This window comes from Cercospora beticola, chromosome 9 (genome assembly GCF_033473495.1).
Source record: "Cercospora beticola chromosome 9, complete sequence".
Classification (NCBI taxonomy): Eukaryota; Fungi; Ascomycota; class Dothideomycetes; order Mycosphaerellales; family Mycosphaerellaceae; genus Cercospora; species Cercospora beticola.
The window spans coordinates 1,040,386-1,057,599 of NC_088943.1; the positions used below are offsets into that span (position 1 = coordinate 1,040,386).

The 17,214-nt window shown below is 53.4% G+C and overlaps 9 protein-coding genes across 9 annotated transcripts; 6 read left to right on the plus strand and 3 right to left on the minus strand.

Moving 5' to 3' along the window:
• Positions 1 to 124: 124 nt before the first annotated feature.
• RHO25_012642 (uncharacterized protein) lies at positions 125 to 5,392 on the plus strand (the record flags this gene model as incomplete). The annotated part of the gene is made up of 6 exons (XM_023603943.2): positions 125 to 184; positions 243 to 3,137; positions 3,189 to 4,179; positions 4,232 to 4,316; positions 4,376 to 5,024; positions 5,075 to 5,392. 6 exons carry the CDS (start codon positions 125 to 127, stop codon positions 5,390 to 5,392), a joined length of 4,998 nt encoding a protein of 1,665 aa, XP_023449922.1.
• A 427-nt stretch (positions 5,393 to 5,819) lies between these two features.
• On the minus strand, positions 5,820 to 6,890 carry RHO25_012643 (uncharacterized protein; the record flags this gene model as incomplete). The annotated part of the gene is made up of 1 exon (XM_023603944.1): positions 5,820 to 6,890. The coding sequence occupies one exon, from the start codon at positions 6,888 to 6,890 to the stop codon at positions 5,820 to 5,822; it is 1,071 nt and encodes a 356-aa protein (XP_023450269.1).
• Positions 6,891 to 7,507: 617 nt separating this feature from the next.
• Positions 7,508 to 8,141, plus strand: RHO25_012644 (uncharacterized protein; the record flags this gene model as incomplete). The annotated part of the gene is made up of 3 exons (XM_023603945.2): positions 7,508 to 7,524; positions 7,737 to 7,795; positions 7,852 to 8,141. 3 exons carry the CDS (start codon positions 7,508 to 7,510, stop codon positions 8,139 to 8,141), a joined length of 366 nt encoding a protein of 121 aa, XP_023449884.1.
• A 381-nt stretch (positions 8,142 to 8,522) lies between these two features.
• Positions 8,523 to 9,806, plus strand: RHO25_012645 (uncharacterized protein; the record flags this gene model as incomplete). The annotated part of the gene is made up of 2 exons (XM_023603946.1): positions 8,523 to 9,369; positions 9,460 to 9,806. 2 exons carry the CDS (start codon positions 8,523 to 8,525, stop codon positions 9,804 to 9,806), a joined length of 1,194 nt encoding a protein of 397 aa, XP_023449883.1.
• A 547-nt stretch (positions 9,807 to 10,353) lies between these two features.
• On the plus strand, positions 10,354 to 11,243 carry HCR1 (Translation initiation factor 3 subunit J component; the record flags this gene model as incomplete). Its single annotated transcript, XM_023603947.1, has 2 exons — positions 10,354 to 11,174; positions 11,228 to 11,243. The coding sequence occupies 2 exons, from the start codon at positions 10,354 to 10,356 to the stop codon at positions 11,241 to 11,243; spliced, it is 837 nt and encodes a 278-aa protein (XP_023449885.1).
• Positions 11,244 to 11,685: 442 nt separating this feature from the next.
• Positions 11,686 to 13,111, minus strand: RHO25_012647 (uncharacterized protein; the record flags this gene model as incomplete). The annotated part of the gene is made up of 2 exons (XM_023603948.1): positions 11,686 to 12,322; positions 12,435 to 13,111. 2 exons carry the CDS (start codon positions 13,109 to 13,111, stop codon positions 11,686 to 11,688), a joined length of 1,314 nt encoding a protein of 437 aa, XP_023450076.1.
• Positions 13,112 to 13,810: 699 nt separating this feature from the next.
• Positions 13,811 to 14,518, plus strand: RHO25_012648 (uncharacterized protein; the record flags this gene model as incomplete). Its single annotated transcript, XM_023603949.1, has 1 exon — positions 13,811 to 14,518. The coding sequence occupies one exon, from the start codon at positions 13,811 to 13,813 to the stop codon at positions 14,516 to 14,518; it is 708 nt and encodes a 235-aa protein (XP_023449887.1).
• Positions 14,519 to 15,145: 627 nt separating this feature from the next.
• RPL11 (60S ribosomal protein L11) lies at positions 15,146 to 16,016 on the minus strand (the record flags this gene model as incomplete). The annotated part of the gene is made up of 4 exons (XM_065603573.1): positions 15,146 to 15,272; positions 15,334 to 15,583; positions 15,664 to 15,862; positions 16,014 to 16,016. 4 exons carry the CDS (start codon positions 16,014 to 16,016, stop codon positions 15,146 to 15,148), a joined length of 579 nt encoding a protein of 192 aa, XP_065459645.1.
• A 313-nt stretch (positions 16,017 to 16,329) lies between these two features.
• Positions 16,330 to 17,126, plus strand: RHO25_012650 (uncharacterized protein; the record flags this gene model as incomplete). The annotated part of the gene is made up of 4 exons (XM_065603574.1): positions 16,330 to 16,359; positions 16,436 to 16,444; positions 16,497 to 16,568; positions 16,617 to 17,126. 4 exons carry the CDS (start codon positions 16,330 to 16,332, stop codon positions 17,124 to 17,126), a joined length of 621 nt encoding a protein of 206 aa, XP_065459646.1.
• Between the last annotated feature and the right edge of the window lie 88 nt (positions 17,127 to 17,214).

Sequence of the window (17,214 nt, forward strand, 5' to 3'; positions counted from 1 at the left end):
CTTCATTCGCTCCTTCGATTCTGGACGATCCATTGCAGAGCGTGTATTTCCCTTTTGCGCGCCTCACGCCGCATAATCACCGAGCGCTGCGGCGCCGCGAGACAATCAGCTGCAAACACACAACATGGCGCCGCTGCCCATCAAGTTCACCGAGCAGCTGCAGCTGACGGCCGTCGGCATCGAGGTATGGTGGTCAAGGATGCGCGCGTTCTATCAGACAACATGCTAACAGGCACAATCAGCCGGCGTCAATAGGCTTCAACTCATGTACGCTCGAATCCGACAACTTCGTTTGCGTGCGGCAGAAGGTCAATGAAGCTGCACAACCTGAGGTGATCATCATCAACCTCAAGAATGGCAACTCCGTGATGAAGCGGCCCATCAAGGCCGACAGCGCCATCATGCACTGGAATAAGGAGATCATTGCGCTCAAAGCCGGAGGGAAGACGCTACAGATCTTCGACCTCGCGCAGAAGAGCAAGATCAAGAGCGCGACTATGGCGGAAGATGTTGTGTTCTGGAAGTGGTTCAGTGATACCACGTTGGGATTGGTTACGGACACCAGCGTTTATCATTGGAACATCTTCGACCCAGCCCAGGTCAGCCCGGCCAAGGTGTTCGAGCGCAATCAGAATCTCTCTGGTTGTCAGATCATCAACTACCGCGTCAGCGATGACGAGAAGTGGATGGTCGTGGTCGGCATTTCGCAGCAACAGGGACGCGTGGTTGGCGCAATGCAACTCTACTCCAAGGACAGAGGCATAAGCCAGGCCATCGAGGGTCACGCTGCTGCATTTGGCACTTTGAGATTAGAGGATGCGCCGGCAGATACGAAGCTCTTCACATTTGCGAACCGGTCGGCGACCGGTGCCAAACTGCACATCGTTGAAGTTGACCACCAGGCCACCAACCCGACCTTCACGAAGCGCGCTGTCGACATCTACTTTCCTGCCGAGGCCACGAACGATTTCCCTGTAGCGATGCAGGTCTCTTCGAAGTACAAAGTCATCTACCTGGTGACCAAGTACGGCTTCATCCACTTGTTCGACCTCGAGACCGGTACCACGATCTTCATGAACCGCATTTCGAGCGACACGATCTTCACGACCGCAGGCGACAGCGAGGGAGCTGGGATTGTTGGCGTAAACAGGAAGGGACAAGTGCTTTCAGTGAGCGTGGACGAGACGACGATCATCAACTACCTCTTGCAGAATCCCGAGAACGCAGAACTCGCATATAAGTTGGCGTCAAGAGCCGGTCTCCCAGGCGCCGATTCGCTATACCAGCAGCGGTTTGACCAGCTTCTTTCTATGGGCGATTATCAGAATGCCGCTAAGACTGCTGCGAACTCGCCGCAAGGCTTCCTCCGCACACCTCAGACGATCGAGCGATTCAAGGCCGTGCCGCAACAGCAAGGGCAACTTTCGGTTATTCTACAATACTTTGGAATGCTGTTGGACAAGGGCAAGCTTAACCAGCACGAAACACTTGAGCTGGCACGACCTGTTCTGCAACAAAGCCGCAAGCACTTGCTGGAGAAGTGGATGAAGGAGGGCAAGCTTGGATGCTCTGAGCAGCTCGGCGATCTTGTCCGTCTTCACGATGTTGCGCTTGCTCAGCAAATCTACCAAGAAGCTGGCGCATCCCAGAAGGTCATCGCTGCAATGGCCGAATCTGGCAACTTTGAGCAAATTCTGCCGTACTCTCGTGAAGCTGGCTACACACCAGACTTCAACGCCTTAATCCAGCATGTGGCACGTGTCAACCCGGACAAGGCTGCCGAATTCGCTACAAGCATTGCTCGCGAGGACCCTTCGCTGCTTGACGTTGATCGTGTGCTTGACATTTTCCAAGCTCAAGGCATGGTGCAGCAGGCCACGGCATTCCTTCTGGATGCTCTGTCTGCTAATCTACCTGAACAAGGACACTTGCAGACACGACTTCTGGAGATGAATCTGCAGAATGCCCCGCAGGTCGCAGATGCTATCCTTGGCAATGAGATGTTCTCGCATTACGACAAGGCGCGCATTGCGTCGCTGTGCGAGGGCGCTGGTCTCCTGACGAGAGCTCTCGAGCACTACGAGGACCCTGCATCCATCAAGCGATGCATTGTGCAGACTGACAAGATCCCAGAAGACTGGCTCATCAACTACTTTGGCCGTCTGACTGTTGATCTCGCAATGGAATGCATGGACGAAATGCTCAAGGTCAACATCCGCCAGAATTTGCAAGCAGTCATCAACATCTCCAAGAAGTACAGCGATCTTTTCGGTCCTACCCGAATCATCGACCTCCTCGAGAAGTACCGTACTGCGGAAGGCCTGTACTTCTATTTGGGCGGCATCGTCAATCTGGCAGAGGACAAAGAGGTCACGTTCAAATACATCGAAGCCGCGACCACAATGGGACAGCTGCAAGAGGTCGAGCGTGTCTGTCGTGAGTCGAACGCGTATGATCCTGAGAAGGTGAAGAACTTCCTCAAGGAAGCCCAGCTCACTGAGCAACTACCTCTCATCATTGTTTGCGATCGTTTCAACTTCGTGCACGACTTGGTTCTGTATCTCTACAAGAACCAGCAATTCAAGTCTATCGAGGTTTACGTCCAGCGCGTCAACCCTGCCCGGACTCCAGGCGTCATCGGTGGCCTTCTTGACGTCGACTGCGACGAGAACATCATCAAGGGCCTTCTCAATTCAGTATCACCTGCATCGATCCCCATCGATGAGCTCGTGTCAGAGGTCGAGTCTCGCAACCGCTTGAAGCTGCTGCTGCCATTCCTCGAGCAGAGCTTAGCTGCTGGCAACCAGCAACAAGCTGTGTACAACGCTCTGGCCAAAATCTACATCGATTCGAACAACGACCCCGAGAAGTTCTTGAAGACAAACGACCAATACGATACTTTGGTGGTCGGCAAGTACTGCGAGAAGCGTGATCCAAACCTTGCCTTTATTGCGTACTCCAAGGGCCAGAATGACCTGGAACTGATCTCCATCTGTAACGAGAACGCCATGTTCAGAGCAGAGGCTCGCTACCTCTTGGAACGCGCCGATTCAGAGATCTGGTCATATGTTCTGTCGGATAACAACATCCACCGTCGTTCGCTGGTCGACCAAGTCATCTCAGTTGCAGTCCCTGAGGTAAGTGCACGCCTATTACATCTACGAGCGTTGACTAACATCATACGATAGTCCACCGATCCAGAGCGAGTCAGTATCGCAGTCAAGGCCTTCATCGATGCCGACATGCCTGTCGAGCTCATTGAGCTGCTCGAGAAGATTATTCTGGAGCCCACCACTTTCTCCGATAATGCTAACCTTCAGAACCTGCTCATGCTCACCGCAGCCAAGTCGGATCGTGGTCGTGTCGCCAACTACATTCAGCAGCTCGATGCATACAGCCCAGATGACATTGCTCAGCAATGTATCGAAGTCGGCATGTACGAAGAGGCGTTCTTGATTTACAAGAAGGCCAGCAACCACGCCGAAGCTGCCAATGTCCTCGTTGATCACGTTGTCAGCATTGACCGTGCTCAGGAGTATGCCGACCAGGTCGACCTTCCTGAGGTTTGGAGCAAGGTCGCCAAGGCCCAGCTTGATGGTTTGCGTATCTCGGATGCCGTCGAGTCGTACATTCGCGCTCAAGATCCTTCCAACTACCAAGAGGTTATCGAGATCGCCACCCACGCTGGTAAGGATGAAGACCTCGTCAAGTATCTGCGCATGGCCCGCAAGACTCTCCGTGAGCCACCAGTCGACACTGCTCTCGCCTTCGCTTTTGCTAGGCTGAACGACCTCCCTGCTCTCGAGGAGTTCCTCCGATCATCGAACGTCGCCAATATCGAAGAGTCAGGTGACAAGGCCTACGCCGAAGGCTACCACGAGGCTGCCAAGATCTTCTTCACGTCTATCTCCAACTGGGCCAAGCTCGCTACGACCCTCGTCCACTTGGAGGACTACCAAGCCGCTGTGGAGTCTGCTCGCAAGGCTAACAGCGTCAAGGTCTGGAAGCAAGTCAATGAGGCATGTGTGGCGAAGAAGGAGTTCCGTCTGGCACAGATCTGCGGTCTCAACCTCATCATTCACGCAGAGGAACTCAACGATCTCGTGCGGCAGTACGAGCGTGAGGGCTACTTTGACGAGCTCATCAGCTTGCTCGAAGCCGGCCTTGGATTGGAGCGAGGTAAGTTCAAGTTTGTGACGTTTTCCGTTATACACCTGCTAACGTGCTTCAGCTCATATGGGCTTATTTACAAGTCTCGGAGAAGCCCTTGCTAAATACCATCCCGAGAGAGTGATGGAGCACCTCAGATTATTTTGGTCCGTACAGTCCCCAAGAGCCTGCTTCCAAAATGCCAACATCTGCTAATAATGGTCAGGGGGAGAATCAATATCCCGAAGATGATTCGCGCGGTCGAACTGGCCCACCTTTGGCCAGAATTAGTGTTCCTTTATAGCCACTACGACGAGTTCGACAACGCTGCTCTGGCCATGATGGAGCGCGCCGCCGATGCCTGGGAGCACCAGTCCTTCAAAGAGACAATCGTAAAGGTCTCGAACCTCGAGATCTACTACAAAGCTCTCAACTTCTACTTGCAGGAGCAACCGTCGCTCATCACGGATCTACTGCAAGTCTTGACCCCCCGCATTGACGTCAACCGGGTCGTGAAGATGTTTGAGAAGTCCGACAACATCCCCTTGATTAAGCCATTCCTGCTCAACGTGCAGCCGCAAAACAAGCGCGCTGTCAACGACGCCATCAACGACTTGTTGATCGAGGAAGAGGACTACAAGCAGCTGCGTGACAGCGTCAACAACTTCGATAATTATGAGGCGGTGGCTCTGGCGCAGCGTCTGGAGAAGCACGAGTTGGTGTTCTTCCGACAGATCGCCGCCAATATCTACCGCAAGAACAAGCGATGGGACAAGTCGATAGCCCTGTCGAAGCAAGACAAACTCTACAAGGATGCCATCGAGACAGCGGCCATTTCTGGCAAGACCGAGGTCGTGGAGGAGCTTGTGCGATACGTGAGTCTCCCTCCAATCTCCCTTGGTCAACATCAGCTAACCTTTCATAGTTTGTGGACATCGGCAGCAAGGAATGCTACGTTGGCATGCTCTACGCATGCTACGACCTCATCCCTCTGCATACCGTTATGGAGATCTCATGGCGCTACGGCCTGACCGACTTCACCATGCCATTCATGATCAATTACTTCTCACAGCAAGCTGCCACGATAGCAGAGCTGCAGCGGGACAACGAGGAGCGAAAGGAGCGAGAAAAGGCCAACGCACCAAAGGAAGATACTGGTCCAATTCTTGGACAGTCGAGGCTCATGCTTACTCAGGGACCCATTGCCAACGGACAACCTAATGGCGGGTACAGGGGCTTTTAGAGATTTTGAGCGCGGTCGATGTGTCGAGGATGATTTTGCTCTATCGGCAAGTAGGCGACCAAGGTAACGAAGGGTTCGCTGCCTAGGTCACGACTTGCGATTGGGCGAGAGTGTATGCGGGTGGCCTCTACAGAGAAGAGGCAAAAAACTGGTTTGGTTGCTGTATATTAGACCGCTTGACGCTGCTTTGGTCTGTATGCTACATCTGTGCTATACCGATTACTTTTACCACTATTGTGTCTCAGTCTGCCTTTTGCGACACTGTTTCGCTTCTGCGTTAGGCTTGAAGGCAGAGAAGCCCCTTGCCTTTTCGGAGAAAGAAATGGTTTCTCGCGATCGTTCTTGCGAAAATTCGCCCCGTAGCCAACCTCGTGAGCTGGGATGCGTCCATCTCTCCAGAGAACGATATCCTTGCACCCCGCTGTGGCTAAATGGCAGCCATGGCAGCGGCGTGCTTCAACGCCTTTTTCGCATCGTCGCGGACCTCTTCTGTGATTCTAGCAGCTGACTTGACACTCTTTGCTAGACCGACGCCGGCGCCAGCGTATGTTGCTAGACGAGCTTTTGCGCCCCAGCCCTCATCGCCCTTTTTCATAGCTTCGTCGTATAGCTTCTGGTTCTCTTCAATGCTCAGGCCCTTTTCTGAATCAAACCACGTCTCATTGAGAACGCCTCTGCCACCATAGCGCTCTGGCCAATCGCGTGTACCGCGAAGAGTATCGTAGAGCTTGACGCGCTTGGTCCAGACGCCACCATCTGAAGCACTGAAGACGGCGTCTCGATACCCTTTGGCGATATTCGCCTCGGGTGCGGACAAGTATCGTGTGCCCAGGGTTACTCCACTGGCACCGAGGGCGATTGCAGCAGCTGCTCCACGACCGTCCATGATGCCACCAGTGGCAATGAGAATAGGTTTCTTGATGCCTTTGGTTTGCGCCAGATTGGTGACAGCATCGTCCACTTCTGGCACAAGCGGTACGAGGCCAGAGGCTTGTTCAAGTCCATGCCCACCAGCATCTTGTCCTTGTACGACGAGCACATCCGGCTCACACATCGTCGTCACATCAAACGCCTCCGCGACTTGGCCGACCTGAATCCAGATCTTCGTCTTGCCATCCGTCACTCGTCTGATCTCTCTCGTCCATTCCTCAAAGTCGCCGACCTGTCGTGGCGCGAACAGCCACACCGCAGCTGGTTTATACTTAGCAAGTAGCGGCAACGCTGCATTCAACAGCTCTTCGCCAGCCCATAATAAGAAGCCAATTCCAATAGGCATAACATCCTCGACCTCTTTCAATACCTGGGCCCCAGCAATCTGCTGCTTGGCTTCCTCTAGTATTGTTTCCAAATTCGAAGCATCACTTCCGGCTCCTATGAATCCTAGACCTCCTGCTCGAGAGACTTCTGTTGCCAGACTTGCTAAGGCGATCAACCTCATTGGGGCGACACAGACCAAAGGCGCCTTTGTCCACGGGTAGTCTTTCTTGAGCTGATCCATCTTGACGATTTACGGGCTTGTGCAAGGTATGTTTCTTACTCACTGGTCTACGAGGGCAGCTATTATATTAGCTGCGACTGCGACATCGGCCGAGGATGCTCAGCTTGGATGTTGCTCATCAGATTGGCTGACGTCGAACTCAGCTTTCTCCGGACCTGACTGCGTTCTACTGCCGGAAAGCACAACATAAAGTCAAGTGCCCTTCGATCCTCGTGTCTCCGCCTTGGGCAGCATAGCTAAGGCGCTCTGTGTCGACAAGCGCGGCATCTGCGGAATCCAGTTTGTGAGAGAAGTCGCTAAGTGAGTGTCCGCAACGAGTGCATCCTCGGTTTCGGATCTGCACGCGACAAAGCATCGCGACTTCCTTCACCTGCACGGTCTCCATTCACCTTCGCTCCACTTGCCGGCAAACCATTCACGCACTAGCTTTTGCCTACGGAGGGCTGTTCAACCTTCGGTCTACTCAGAAACATTCGACCCGCTCTCGAATTTACACGCATCTACGCATCGCCAGCACTCGCGACTTCGTCCACCTTCGAATTCTCTCTCTGCCGTTCGCTGCACTTTACTTTCGAGCAAACCATCGCGCCGACGCGCAGCCCATATAAGTCGCGAAGATGAACGCACCAGACAGGTACGTACAGCACAACATTTGTTGCTTAAGTCGCAACGAGAGCAGAAAGAGACAGCAATCATGACGGACCGCACATCTCCCGTCTTGACAGGCGGTCAGCACCCGCACTTTGGTTATGATTCCAACAAGAATCGTACTGCCGTTGGGCTCGATGCCAGCAGACTACAACATGTGGGGAGCTTAATCGATACAACTGTTGACACTCCAGACAGATACGAGTCCTTTCTCCTTGGTGAGGGCGAGAAGAAGGTCGAGGTTGAGCAGGAGACTCGTAAATACATCTTCGCTACGGCACATATGGTGTACATACTGACATTGATGCTTCAGGCGTCCCAAATGCCTCCATGTTCACTTTCAACAAAGAGGACCACACTCTAGGCAACCTGCTCCGCGCAAAGCTCGCCAAAGCCGACCACGTTCTATTCGCAGGCTACCAAGTTCCCCATCCACTCTTCGCGACCTTCAAGCTCCGTGTTCAGACTGACGGCGAGATCACACCAAAGGAGGCGGTCGTCACTGCGTGTCAGGACCTCGTGAAAGAGCTAGGTCAACTCGACCAGGAATTCACGAAGGAAATGGAGCTGAAGAAGATCGCTGGCGCTGGTGGGGATTTGTGACGGCGTCGCGCGCAAGACATGGTGGTTTCGTGATACGACTAGTTGATGAGCGCTGAGACTCGAATTTTGTCTCTGATCGCAAAAGCATGAGCGTGGCGTTTGGAAAGGATGGGCTGGATACGAGACATGAGAATCCGTCGCGAGACATGATGGCGCGGAACATGACGCTGCGAAAGACATGGCACGGCGCAAAAGGCATAGCGAGCACACAGCTTGCGACTTTGAGATACCCATAAACGCGCTGCGGTAAGCAGAGCAGTTTTTCTGCTTCGGATTCTTGCGTTCCTTCCTTTTCTGTACCCCGCGTCGCCACTGAACTTGATTCAACCACTCTCACTTAGCTCCCAGATACTGTTCACATAGCAGTCTGTGCATCTCGCGATGACTGCTCCACCGCAAGAGCCAGAAGGCGACCTGCCTGCTTCTGTCGACTCGCCCGCCGACGACTCTGAACATGAAGAGAAATCTGGAATCCTCTGCAACAAATCGAGCCAAACGCTTGCGCTCGCAAGTGCTTCCACTCCACAGACGGCGACCACAGCAATGTATCAACGATACCAGCCCCTGCCTGTACTGGATATTACAAAACACAAGGCCTTACCTTCCGCAGCTCGACAGCGCGAAATCGACAGAGCTGTTCAAAAATTCTCAGGCAATGCGCAGAACATGTTTGTTCACCACGTCGAACCTGTAATTCAGCATCGACGTAAAGATCTGCGCGCCACTGGCCGAATCGAGAGACTCCATCACAAAACAGCGGCTCAAATTTGGTCTTTGATGTCGCCGGAGCAGTCTTTCTTCTGGACACAGAAGGTTACTGAGCTGCGACTGGCGCTCAAGCAAGGCACATTGAAAGCAGAAGACTGCTTGAGGGATGCCGGGTACAATGATGAATGGTATGAGTGTCGTCGGTTTGCGGAGATGGCTGTAGCGGAGTATATGAAGCAGGAAGTGCCGGAGGAGTTCCGTGAGGAGAGATTGGATCAGGCGAGACAGGACATGGTCACTGATCGCATGAGAGACGACACCAAGAGCGGCGGTGCAGAACAAGTTACTGAAGACGACAGAGAGAAATATGGGCAAGTTGAGAATCAGAATGAGTTCCTCCATTCGGCGACTGTTCCAACTGGTACGGGCGACGACATACCGCCTCTCGACCAAACGCTTCCCCAGGTCGATCTCGGGAAGGCTACCTGGCTGTGCACAACATCGATCACATTCGCCGCAGGTCAGACAGAGAGCTGCTAGCTGCTGGACGTACTCCCTGATCGCTTCGACTATGAACCTCGAATGATGTACGGCAATTTTGCTTACGCAGACTACAAGGAGATTCGAGCTTTGGACGGGAAACAGCAAGCTGCAAGGCTTCGACAAGTCGCAGATCTGTTTGATGCAACTGGGAGGGTCTTGTTCTACTATTACGCATACCCGCATGTGTGGAAGCGTCTCCGTCCACCCGAGGTAGACCAGACGGTGGCGAGCGTGGTGCATGAAAAGTGGAGGTGTATGAGGCCGCCGCGGAAGGGCATCTGGGAAATGCATAGCAGGCGTGTGAAGAAGCTGCTGGGGGACGGGAACGTAGACAGCCTGGATCTGCTTGAGCTGGACAGTCTGGATCCTGATGTCCTCGACTTGCATAGGATCACGGAAGAGATCTTGGGCTGAGGAGCACCAGTAGAAAATCCACGAAGGGAACATTCGATCATGAGCGCTTTCCAATGCTACTATGGCCTCGCAAAGAATTGCTAGCACGGGCCACGCATATCCCGCCGACTCGAGTTTAGCTTTCGGGACTTGAGACAGTCTTGGCGGTGATACGTGTGTCGGTCGGTGATACCAGGTACTCGACGATGCATGAGTAGTTCTTGCCAACGAACTGTACATGTGTAATTCTGCAAGTTTTCCTTGCATTTCCGCAGTCGTGCTATTTTGATGCATGTGATGGTGACTCAAAAGTCTTAGCGCGCGGTGATCGCTGCCCAACAAAGAATCGGATGTCATCCTGCAGGTGCCCACAGCCCCCCACCAACGCCTGGTAGACATTTCTCCCGACCCAGACATCTGCCCTCCTTTTCTCGTACCACTTGCCTACAAATTTGCCTGCCACCTGGTCACTCGCAACCAGCGTCGCCGATATTCAGTACACATTGGAACGAGCCTGACACAACTTTGCGACAACAAAGGCGACTGCCCGCGAAGAACAATCGCAACCATGGCACCCTCCAAAACATCGTGGGACGATGAAGAGACCGATAGCACGCCCGCGTCCTCGCCACCACCACCGACCGTCGCACGCCGCGGCAAGTTTGATGACGAAGAGGAAGAGGACGTGCTAGAGTCATGGGATGCTGCCGAGGACAGTGAGGAAGAACGCGAAAAGGCGAAAAAGGCCGCGGAAGCAAAGGCAAAGGCCGAAGCCGCGGCCAAGGCAGAGAAGAGGTCCAAGGCGCAGCGTCTGGAGGAGCTTCGCGAGCAGAGGCGACGAGAGCGTGCAGAGGCCGAGGATGGCGAGAGCAGCGAGGAGGAGGACGAGGCCTCGCGACGCGCACGACTACGGGCTCAGGAGATGGAGAGTGATCTCAAGAATGCCGAAGACCTGTTCGGTGGTGGAGGTAGCGGCCCAGCTAAGCGCGGCACGAACAAGGCCATCACCGTCCAAGCCGACTCCGAGGACCCAACGAGCGCAATCGATCTCTCGAGCTTAAAGCTGTTCAACCCATCCTCTGCGAAGGACTTTGCCACACTCCGTGAGACTCTGGTGCCCCTTTTCAACAACATTGCGAAGAAGCCTCAATACGAGCTCTTCATGAAGGAGTTCTCCAAGCAGATTGTCAAGGAGATGAACAGCGAGCAGGTCAAGAAGGTTGCCAGTGGACTGACAGCCGTCAGCAATGAGAAGCTGAAGGAAGAGAAGGCTGCTGAGAAGGGCGGCAAGAAGACCAAAGCAGCGAAGACCAAGACGACGTTGAACGCAGCTAGGGACACATCACGCGCAGCGGACACGTATGCTTACGATGACGATGGACTTGATGAGTACGTATAATCCAATGCTCTGAAGTTGGGTACATCAAACTAACACAGTCTAGTGGCGACTTCATGTGAGCGCGTCTTGGAAAGGCATTACCAAACGATGCATCTGCTTCTCGAATTTTCCATGAGTCATTACTGCGATAACGTATCTGGGGATATGGCATGATTTCTACACACGGTGCATGAGTGGCGCGAGGGAAGGTTTGAGGGCTGAGAAGGAGCCGCAATGGAGCGAGTGCAAACTTGGCTCTCTTTCAGTTCACTTCTGCTCAATTTAGCGTTCATGATACTCGTTTAAAAAGATATCCAACTCGCCTTGTTTCTCCACTCTGTCCACAATGTCAGCTGCTACTCCTTGCGAGGGGCGCGAAAATTGGTGTAAAGGATGCACACGAGGTGACTCCGAAATTAAATAGTGAGAAGAAAGAATCACAAGTCGAACCAGCGGTGGCATGGCTTGCTGCTAAAAACCAGAGCGATCGCAGTGATTGTCCGCCTCTGTACTATCCGACAATCACAATCTTGCACCCTTCCTTTCAGGCACCTGCTCCCACGCCTCATCAAAGCCCGCACTCCTGATCCAATGATCTCCTTGCATCTCCACAGAGTCAATCACCATATGAGCAATCTTCAACCAGTCATCACCTTCCAACGTAAACCCTTTCTTCCCCTCAAAAGGCTTCGATACCTTTTCTGCATTCGCCACAGCCCGCACCAATTTCGAAGCATGGCCATCATCATCGAATTTACAGGCTCTCGCAAAGACTTCGTCCCAACCTGACGACTTCCTCGGTGTGTACTCTCGAATGTCGTTGAGTCTGATCTCTGGCGATTTCCGTGAAGCGTACATGGTCAAGTCCAATCGAATCTTCCATTCGAGGAGTCGGATCTTGGAAGCTTCGGAGAGCCATGTTTGACGGTTGAAAGTTGGCCAGAAAATCGAGGCGTTGACGCAGTGCATGAAGTAGAAGTCGAACTTGATGGTTTTGTTAGGACGCTGGGCGCCTGCTGTGTAGAGGATTGCAGCATTGGTCATTTCGGCTGTTTTGATTCCGAGGTCGGAGGGTTTAACGTGGACTTGGGAGATGATGTCAATGAGCGGCTTTGGGGAGCGGGCGAGGAGACCGTCGCGTATCTTGTTGCCATCGGACCTGGAAGGTGTTAGTCTCTGCCACCACGAAAAGCTTTGCTAATTGGCTTAGTAGCCTGCGATGGCATTCGCAAGTAGTTGCATTCAGAGATAGCCAGAGTTATGCTACTCACCAGTGTGGCGCGTCGAAAATCTCCTTGTTTGAGCGAAGCTCGTCAAGCAGTTCAACGATGCTCTTGTCGTTTCCGTTCTGCTTTGCGGCTTGCTCGGCTGGCAAGAGTGCTCTTCCTATCCATTCGTCATGGCAACATGCTTGAGCGAGAGCTTCGGCGATGATGGCTGGCTGTTCGAACTCGATCCCGAATCCAAGATGGATGATAGGGTGCAAGAATCCGGCGTACATCCTGACCAGCATAGTCTCTGCTCGCTCGTCGCCGGCAAAGACGTACTCTTGCAGAACATCTTGCCAGCCTTTCGTGTCGATTTCCTCTTGAAAGAATTCGAGGAAGTCGTTGTAGTACTTTTGTGGTCCAAGATAGCTGATGAACTTCTTTGGATCGTGAAGCTCCTTCACGATAGTTGCCTGTGGCTTCTTAGCTGCTCTTTGGTAGCTTCGATTTGTGTCGTACCCACGCTGGATGTCCTCCGGACTAGCCTTCAGTGACCATATCGTGAGAAGCTGATGAGCAATGTGATTGTGGAAGCCATCCGGGTTGAAGAAGATGTGGTGCTTGTCATGGTTCTCTTGCAGAAGCTCGCTGGCCTTCTGCGTAGATGCTTGCTGGATGCCTTCGAGAGAGAATTGCGGCTGGGACGCAGATTGAAGCTGGACTGTATTTGCGGTAGCCATGGTCCTGTGGAGGTTCGTTTCGACTTGTCTGTTGGCAGTTCGCAATAATGGCCGAAGGTGTCTGAGCATTGATGTTTACGCGGATGCTACAATTGAAAGGAGTTATATAAGACGGTTCCTGATTGGCACCTTCCGTTGTACCTGAGAGCATGAGACCGCACTATCCATGCAGCTTAACCTTCCATGACATAGGAAGTACGCCACACAATGTCCGGCTTGGAAGCGGGGCTAGATCAAGTCAAACGACCTGATGCCAGTACAGAAAGCTTTCTGTCCAAACAAAATGAAAGTGATCGTAACGTTTCGGCCTTTCGGAGGGCCACTATGGCCGTGCTGACTATGCGAAGTCGAAGTTGGCAAATGTTCAATCCTTCGAATCTCGTCTGTGGTGCAGAGGTCGCGAATCCGATGTGAGCTACGCCTGATCAGGATACGGACAGCGAGGTAAAGCTGCTTTCAGCGAGATATCGCTTGATCAATCCGATCACTGATGATATGTTGATGGGTACACAAACCTCGTGATCTTGTACTCCTGTCGTTGTCGTTGCTCTCAGACCGCGGCAGGCAGGAGTGGCAGCAGCTCCTTGGCATCTGAAGAGCGGGTGGATGACTCAGCAACACTTTTCGATGCACCTCACAGTTTCACTCGCCCAAAATCTCCCACTCAGGTAGCAGACATGTGAACAATATTTCCCCGCCATGGCTGCCCAGCCAACCGATCACATCGCCCACGAGCTCCTGTCTCGTGCGCGCGAACCCGAAATCGCAAGCAAGATCTTCAGCGACAAAGTCAAAAAGATCCCGCTCTTGCTTCGCCCAACTTCACCAGATCCAAGTGTCAACGCGCGAGCAAAACGACAGTACGAACGCCATCAGAAAGAGAAAGCGAAGCGAAAATCCAAGAAGCCCAAACCGCTCTCTGCGAAGCAGAAGCGCGCACTTGGTATCTACGACATCCCGAAAGATCAGCGAAAATATGCTATTTACGAGCCGCTGCATAATATGTGGTGCAATTACATGCGCGAGATCCTGGGATTGAAAGATGGGAGGACACATGTTGAGCCTAATGGAGCTGGACCCATGCTTGTCACGGCTGATTATCATGGCGCGATGATGGAGGTTGTGAGGAGCAGGTGTCCGAGCAGAGTGGGGTTGAAGGGCATTGTGGTGAAGGACACGAGATATACGTTCGAGATCATCACAGGGAGGAACGAGCTGAAGACTGTGCCGAAAGAGCACACGGTATTTCGGTTCGAGCTGCCATTCGAGGAGAAGAGTGGTGTTGAGGCGGAGGAGAAGGACAAGATGAAGCCGTTGGTGTTTGAGCTATATGGGCATCAATTTGAGAGTCGGGCTCCAGATCGTGCGAACAAGAAGTTCAAGATGCACATAGATTCCGACATATGAAGAACAGATGCTCGAATGAGAAAATATGCGCATGTGCGTAGGATATTGTTCAAGCGCAACAGAATGCTGTAGAGCTACCTCATCAGCTCGGCTCTTGACCGTGGATACCTCTGGATGCAACTGCCTCTGAGTGCAAGCGCCTGTCCAGATTGACTCTCGATCCAGAGACAGCTTCGTTGATTGGCGTAGCGACCTGCGCTTGCCCTCAGAGGCGGTTGCATTCAGAGGTAGCCACGGTTATATGTGATCCCATGCTGGACTCCTACACATCACCTCTGGATCACTCGACTCCGGATGTCATCCATCGTGTAGGATCCATGATCTGCAGCAATGACAAGATGAGGGAGACGTACAGACAACGGAGGCACAGGTAGCAAAGATAGCAAAGGGAAGGTGACAGACGCAGTGAGGCAGTGATCGAATGGTTAAGCGGCAAAGTCACGCAGTGGTGAAGCCTCCATTGAATTGATCTTGCTCATGCTTGAGAAGAGCTCCGATAGGCCATATTCTTATGTCTGGGTATCTACTCAAACCACCAGCAGCCGTGCTCATTTGCGCCAAGTTCCCATGCTTTTCATTGAGATTTCGTAGGCTGATTTCTCAAGCCGTCTCTTTCGCAGAATGCATTTATCGCACAATACCCTCGAAGCGGTTCTTGTACCACTTGACGGTCTCGTCGCGGGTGATGCGGTGGGAGGCACCGATTCTGGCCTTCGCTCGGCGACGCTTGGAGACACGCTCACCAGGGCGGGTCCTGTTCAGCAATGTCAGTCTCCATTCTGCTGTCCGAAGTTTCTTGCTCAGAGTATACACACATGCAGCAGTAGAAGTCCATTCCGTAGATACCGATCGCTGGGTCGTACTTGATACCCAAGTCGATGTGCTCGGAGATACCGAAGCCGAAGTTGCCAGTCTCGGAGAAGTTGCGCTTGCGGAGCTCGTACTCCTTGACCTTCAGGCCACGCTCGAGGATCTCCTCGGCCTTTGGTCCACGGACGGTGACGTGGACGGCAATCTTTTCGTTACGACGGATACCGAAGGTACGGACAGTGTAGCGGGCCTTGCCTGTATTGACCTGTTAGTCGAGATTGCTCGGGTGGAACTTTGGCAGAACCGCATGCGATGGCTTCCGGGTGTGTACGCACTGTAGACTGGAGTCTGACCGCTCAGCTGCTCGAGCACCTTGGCGGCACGAGTAAGTCTGTCACCAGACTCGCCGACGGAGATGTTGAGGACGAGCTTTTGGATGCGGAGCTCACGCATGGGGTTGGCGGACTTGTCGCTGCCGCCCTGGGTCTTGACGGCGGAGCCATCGGCCTGCTGTGTGGAAGATTCGCCCTTTGCCTGCAATCCGCGATGGAATGGTTAGCCAATGCACTTCCTCTCCCGTACCGTACACCATTTTCGCATCGACAGACGCTTTTCAGATCATGTTTCAAGAGAAGCAGATCGGGTGCAGTCGTAGAGAGGCGCGCATGATGTTGGCGACACTCACCATTGTGCTAGTGAGACGGCTGGTCACGTCCTGGGTGTGTTGTGTTAGTACGAGCAGGTGCTGAAGCAGAGCAGTCGAGGTCGCTTCGCAGCGCAAAAGTGAGGGTGCTGATTCAAAGTGGGCGCTTGGCGCCGCTAACTTCGGCACTAGCCGAGCGCAGCAAAGAACTTTGGCTGCTGCGCGGTCAGGCACATGCGACACCCGCACATCTTCGCTCCCACGTACGACTACAACTTCATATCGGAGCACACGCGTGGTCTCGCTGGAAACTTCCGATCCGGATTGAAGTCGTGCTTAGGCGCGCAACACCGCCAAGATGGCATCAACCCAGAAGCAGGGCAAGATGGTGAGTCTCGACCCATTTACTCCACTTCAAAAGGAGTCCTGCGTTGACAGAGACAGCTCGCTGATATGATGAATAGCAAGGCTTCGTGAGTACTCCTCAATCCCGCGACCAGAACGTCTCACTTACATGCAAATCAGATCAACTACCGAATGCGCGCAACGACGAATGATGGACGGCAGCTAGTTGGACAAATGCTTGCTTTCGACAAGGTAAATTGAGCTGTGGGAATACAACTGAATATGTGCTGACAGTAATAGCACATGAACCTCGTCCTCGCCGATTGCGAAGAATTCCGGAAGGTCAAGAGGAAGACCAAGCAAGGCGGCGCCCCAGGCGCGTCAACAGGCGCACAAACGATCGAATCCGAAGAGAAACGTTCTCTCGGCTTGGCCATTGTACGAGGCGCCAACATCGTGTCCTGCTCGGTCGACGGACCACCTCCCGCCGATCCTTCTGCGCGACTCGGACAGAGCGCACCCGGTGGAGGACCAGCTGCAGGAGTTGTACAGGCAGGCCCAGGAATCGCGAAGCCTGCAGGCAGAGGAGCGGGTATTGGATTGCAGGGACCTGCGGCGGGTGTTGGTGGGCCAGGTTTCCCTGGTGCTGGATTCGGTCCTCCAGGTGGATTTCCTGGCCGAGGCGGTCCTGGATTCGCACCACCTGCTGGCTTCCCACCGGGAGGACCTCCAGGCTTTGCGCCACCTGGGTTTCAACCTCCGCCGGGTGGTAGAGGTTTCCCTCCTGGACCAGGCGGCTTTGGCAGGTAGAAGGTGGAGAATGGAAGAAAGATTGGAGAAGACATTGAGACATGACACGATGAAGCCCTGGGTCTACTTTTCGCGTCGCATTCGAGGC